Source organism: Amphiura filiformis, chromosome 7 (genome assembly GCF_039555335.1).
Source record: "Amphiura filiformis chromosome 7, Afil_fr2py, whole genome shotgun sequence".
NCBI classification, from domain to species: Eukaryota; Metazoa; Echinodermata; class Ophiuroidea; order Amphilepidida; family Amphiuridae; genus Amphiura; species Amphiura filiformis.
This window is the reverse complement of record NC_092634.1, coordinates 5,611,705-5,617,704: the sequence shown is the minus strand read 5'-3', so window position 1 is coordinate 5,617,704 and position 6,000 is coordinate 5,611,705. Positions and strand designations below refer to the sequence as shown.

Genomic DNA, 6,000 nt, shown 5'->3' with positions numbered 1-6,000 from the left:
ATCCAACCATGCCAACGCACCCGTGATTGGTTACCATTGTATCTAAGGTCGTGCGTTTGCGTTGTTGTTTGAAATACGCGATATACGATTGTGGTTGGATCGAGAACAGCTGTTGAAAGCTGCGTTCATTCAAATGGAATTCCTACTATAAGTCTGTCTGCTTGTAAATAGGGTTTTATTTTTCGTCGCCTAAGTTGGTCTTACATTTTGGGTGTCAAAATTAAATGACTGAATATCTTTTTAACATAAGGGAGGACAGTTTTTATGGTCTACTGAGCTCAGCAATGCTTTGCTGTCTTCGATAGCGCATTGTATCGGAGAGGTACCTGGCTTTTATCAAAGCCCAAACCCATTAAAGCCTGTAGCAAACTCTTTTAGGCTCCGCTCAATTGACAACTCTGCTCCGATACAAAGCATTGACCAAAATATCGATCGAATCAATTTTACGACCATGCTTGAATTAACAACCCCTTGAAACTTAATTACACCACTTTATGTAAACATAAACTTACACACATGCTTATTTAATGACCACTTGAGTAGTTGATGAGTGGGTCGTTATGTACTTACTGAACACAAAGGAAATTGATTTTACCATCAACCGTGTTTATAATCCTGCTGCTCTGCTGAACGCTCCGATAGATATTAGCAAAGTTGTATACTGTTCGCTTGTTCCTATCGAACGCTCTAGCGTACATGAACCATTATCGAAGACAGCAAAGCATTGCTAAGCTAAGTAGACCATAAAACTGTCCTCCCTAATTTAAGGTGATTATTATCTACAATAGCCTGGACACACAACTCTATAGCAGTGAACAAAAATGCAATCAAGACTTGTTAAAATGGTTATCAAACCAAAAATAATATTATGATACATCTATAACTTGTATTTTACATTAAAAGATTATCTTATATCAGATCCAATATTTACAAGAAGAGACTTTAATGGACTATTGCAGTTGAAATCCATACACCCCCTATGGAAGACATGACCTTAATCTCTCACACAGGGAGTGTAGATTTCAAACGGAGTCACCCATTTAGATAACCCCATTGGAAATGGGCAAGATTAAGGTCATGTCTTCCATATGGGGTGTATGGATTTCAACTGGAATAGCACAATTTTACAATACTGAAAATTCACTTTTTTTTATAAAAATCTCAATGTCCAATATTTCACACTTCACATGAGGAGGAGCTTTGCCCGCTTTGTTCGCTTCCATTGGGAGAGTTGTTTCTCAACTTGGATGCCAGTTCAACAAGTAAAGCGCTCTCTATTGATGGATCCAGACCGATTTTATCTAAGTTGTCATACAAAGAAGATGGCTTTGGCATGTTGGCACCTTCTAAGTACTCGTCAACTGAAGGACTTTTATACAAAGTTCTGTTAATCGAGGCAATATCACCTGGATACTTTGAGCTGTGGTTAACATCAAATGTTTTATTTTCGTCTGCAGGGTCAGGGGTTAAACTCAAGTCAAGAGCTTGAAGTCTTTGGTTTATTTCCTCGGCCGTTGGTGAGGTTGATGTAGCAATTTCTGCACATAACAACTCATCATCCGCTAATACCTGTGTACCAAGTAATGTGCTACATTCCGTATCGTCAGATAGATAGCTGCGGGGCGTATCTTCAGATTGTAAACTACGCGGTGTATCGGGCAGAAACACATCGGATTGGTTAGAATCAGACCTGCAGAATTCGGCAGGGATAGAATCAGATCTACAGAATTCAGCAGGGATGTCAGCATCTGCGACAAAGTCAGTTTCAATGTTGTTATTGCTATTGGTGTTAAGTAGTGAGCTCTTCCTTGATGATTTTGATCCTTTGGAACCTCTGCTGCCTCTTGATCCTCTGGAACCTCTTGATCCCATGGAATCGCTTCTACGGTAACGGAACGGATCCAACATATCAGAAGCTTTGTACATGCTCAACCTTGTACCAGTGCTATTGGAGTCTGTCTCCATGGACTCATCTTCTCGTGAACCTGTCTCACTTGATCGCTCATCACTTCCCTGAGAACCGCCCTCGCTTGATTTCAGTGATTTCCGCAAGGTGCGTTTGGGTCTGGAGAGTCCCTCAAATCGTTTGCCACCGTATGGGGTATAAGTCTTAGACTTATTGAATTTAGAAGCATTGGGCTGGTTCTTGATACGGTTGTAGTCACGCAGGCATTGTCTGATGGCTTTGATGAAGGTGTTCTTGAGATCAGTGGTACTGTAAGAAGACACAGAAACACTATGAATTAGTCATGTTTCATTCATTATAATATTTTTAAGCCACCATATTTTTTAATTAAAAGTGAAAGTTTGATACATAGATAATGCTAAAATGCAACTCTAATTCCAACTTGTAATTCTAACTCTAAATCGAACTCTAACGCTTAAATGCAGTTCTCTAACTCTAAATCAAACTTTAAATTAGAACTCAAACTCATAAAATGCATTTTCTCAGATAATGCAAAGCCCATTAATAAGTGCCCATAACATGTGTCTGGTTATTACACAGATAATATACAGCTGGTATCCACTATACTGAGAGCAGGTCTCGTTATTTTATCCCTTGAGAAAGAAAAGTTTTGTCTTTTCGAAACGTCGGGTTTTTAACTTTGTTTATATGTTTTATTGTTTGTTTATATGTCTTATGTTACTCCCCCATTGGATGTTGTGTTATATTTTCCCTGTTTTTAATTTTATCCATTGCTAGTGTGACACTGCTGTATCCTTTTGGATCCATCCTTTGGTTCCCCACTGGTCAGTTGGAACAGATTTTCCCTGTTTTTATATTATACAGATAGAAGTAAAAATCAGTCTTTGAAACTTCTACTTGTGGGATTTCACTAGTCAGATTCAATAAAATTACCAATAAAAATATACACCAATATACAATTCCAGTTGAAATACATACATGGATTTCCAGTCACAACTTTGACCTTCATTAGGAGACTGGCAACCCAAGTTCTGGATTAGACAAGTCCATTTAGACAATGTAACAGAGGTGTTGGTAAATATCCTGAAAATCAAATAGGGCCTTGGCAAGACACCTGAGCGCTTGTGCATGGCATCAAACATTAATGGGAGTTTGTCTGGGGAATAGGCTATGGGGTATTACCCCATAAAAATGTCTTTGCTTTTTTATAACTAAATATCATCATCCAATTCTGGAAATGTAAAAAAAAAAAATTCACATTTCCAGAATTTTTTTATGGAGAAGATACATCCGAGTAAGAAATCCAGTAAAAATAATGCACATATATACATATCAAATACATACCTGCATGAGAATTGGAAGACTTTTTCATGAGCTCTGCCATCAGATTTAGTGTGAATCACTTCCCATAAGCTCAGGTAATCCGAGTCTGTAAGGAGAAGAGAGAGAAAAAACAACTGAATAAAGATATCGGATAGTTTTGCTTGATTAAAATCAGTTTGATGGCAACTTCAAAAAAGTAACATTTTTCTTCTTCAAGTTAATAGCAAATGATATACAATAATAATAAATAAATAATTTGATTGGTCCTGATCAGAGAAGATGTCTTACACTTCCCATAATGCATTTCTCCCATTTCAATTTTCTGTACTCATTTGCTGTTTAATATTGATTGATAGTGACGAAATGTATCTCAGTGGTCGGAACACATTCAGATCTTGCAAAATATGTTTATTTCTTGACTATCGACCCATGTTAAGCCAGTTTATTCTTAATTGAAAACAAAATAAGGGAACCTGTGCAAATTAATGGGAGTGTCATTTGATGAAATGTGGTAAAACAAGCAAAATACACTCAGAGGCAAAATTGGGATTTTTTTCAGGGGAGGGCAAGTCTATGTAGAGGGACAAGGGCCCAACTTAATAGTCCAAAAAACGAAAATCACACCTATTTCAGATCACAATAAGCAATTATTTTCAGCTAGATAGATCTGCTTTGTAAAGATGCTAAAGTTACACAAAAATAGCTCTACAACTGCATAGTATAGAGGAGTGGAGGTCAAAATGGCAAATTTTTGTCACGGGGGTGGGGTGGTATGGGTGCAGAACATTGCCACTGAACACACCATAAGCTACAATATTACTTACCACTAATGCTAGAGTCTTTGAGTTGTAGTAATGATATTGGTATCATCCATTTATATCTGATGATATCTTCTGGAGGTAGTGCTTTCATTGAGGAGGTTCCTGATACTATTGACATCTTCTTCTTCTTGCCTTTCTCTTTGTAGATAATAACCACAGCTGGTCTGAAGACTATATAAGAATGATAACAAACAGGTGATATATAAATGAACAATGAAATAAAATAACAAAGTATTGACAGTGATAATACAACATCCAGTAGATAAAGAATGTGTATGATAAAAGAGTCGAATTGTAGATTTATAAATGCATATCACTTGTTGAGACAGAACTAATAATAATGCACATGTGCTGAGATGTTGATGCATCCAATGCAGAAGCCCTGCAGGGGGAGTGCTAATTGGACACATCAACATTCAGCACAGTGATATGGACTTATTAACCTATTTAACTACTTTGTAACACACACTCTATGCAGTCTTGATATTGTTTGGTAAACAAAGTCATACAACACCATGTGCAAGTTGTTAGAATGATCGGCACACACAAATCCTCATGTAATACAAAGCACAGGGACTTTGTCGGTTGGTGTGCTGTCTGTTTATTAGCAGTCTATAACGTCCACTTGACCCTAACACCTACCGAGGGTTACAAGCAGGAACACAGGTCTTAGTGGAAAAGTGGGTATATGGAGATATACAGCCATGAATCGACCATGGATCCAGGATGCTCTAGTTACAGGGGAGCGGAGGAACTGTTAGGACCCAAAACTTGTCAAAAACGGGCTGATTGCCCAAAAATAACGAGGGGCTCAAACACCCCTTGGATCCACTACTACGAATGGGCAAATGAAGATTTCAGAGAGAAACCATCCAATATGTTTCATCATTTTGATAACAGTGAGTGATAGTACCAATCTGTACTAAACCCATCTATTTCCTGACAAGGTTGTCTTTGATTAGTGTCACGGCTAACTCTGACATACCAAATATGATGACTTCCGGTTCTTTTCCTTTCTTCACTTTGCCTAGTTCCTCTTCAGCATTTAGCCAAGAAGCCATGTTATACATCACTAGATCATCCATGGCAAGATCAGCAACCTGTATAGGAATAAGCAATGCAACTGTTGAATTCCTCTCCCAACTTAAAACATGTCATACATTTTGGTAATTATATTTGGCCAAAAGTGAATTATGTGTGCATTTAGATGCAGGGTCTTAGATTTGTAACCCACCTCTTAATGGGTATGCACCTTCCTTTTACACCAAACATTAAAATTCAAATTCTGATTTAAGTATAGTGACTTATGTTGATCCTGCTTTCAATATCATATTGGTTGATTTAGGTTAGTTTATATTGTGCAGCAGAAATTTTCTAAAGTTGGGTCTTTGACAACCAAAATAAAAAGCAGGGGGGCCTAAACAAATTACAAGTAAATATTTCTGAGGAAAAAAGAAAATTGGAGCAAACAATTTCACATTCTGACTGACAGGATGTTGCAGACAAACAAGTACTTAAAACTGGACATACTTTGATAAGCTTATGAGAACTTAATTTGGAAGGACAAAACCACAAACAAAATTGCAAATACGTATGAATAGTTATACACAATGACTTGACTGCAAATAAATTTGGGTTATTCCAGATGAAATCCGTACACCACCATGGACGACATGACCTTAACCTTTCACACAGTGAGTGTTAATTTTAAATGTTGTTACCTGAATGGATGACTCAATTTGAAATCTACAGCCCATGTGGATTTCAACTGGAATAGCCTTTTGGTAACAAAAAACCTAATCACATGACTTTTGATAACAAGATGTAGAGCTGCATAATATACATTGGAACACAACATTTTACATGAATGAAGATTAATAATGATAATGGGGTGATTTGAAACCATTAAACTTATGATGATTGAAATTT

The 6,000-nt window shown here is 37.2% G+C and overlaps 1 protein-coding gene across 1 annotated transcript in view; it reads right to left on the bottom strand.

Annotated features, from left to right (window-relative positions):
* Positions 1–719: 719 nt before the first annotated feature.
* Positions 720–6,000, bottom strand: part of LOC140156581 (rho guanine nucleotide exchange factor TIAM1-like) — a 106,295-nt gene continuing 101,014 nt past the window's right edge. Inside the window, 4 exon segments of the mRNA XM_072179519.1 lie at positions 720–2,215; positions 3,272–3,356; positions 4,075–4,242; positions 5,057–5,171. Of these exon segments, the coding sequence (XP_072035620.1) occupies positions 1,177–2,215; positions 3,272–3,356; positions 4,075–4,242; positions 5,057–5,171 (1,407 nt within the window). The 3' untranslated portion in view covers positions 720–1,176.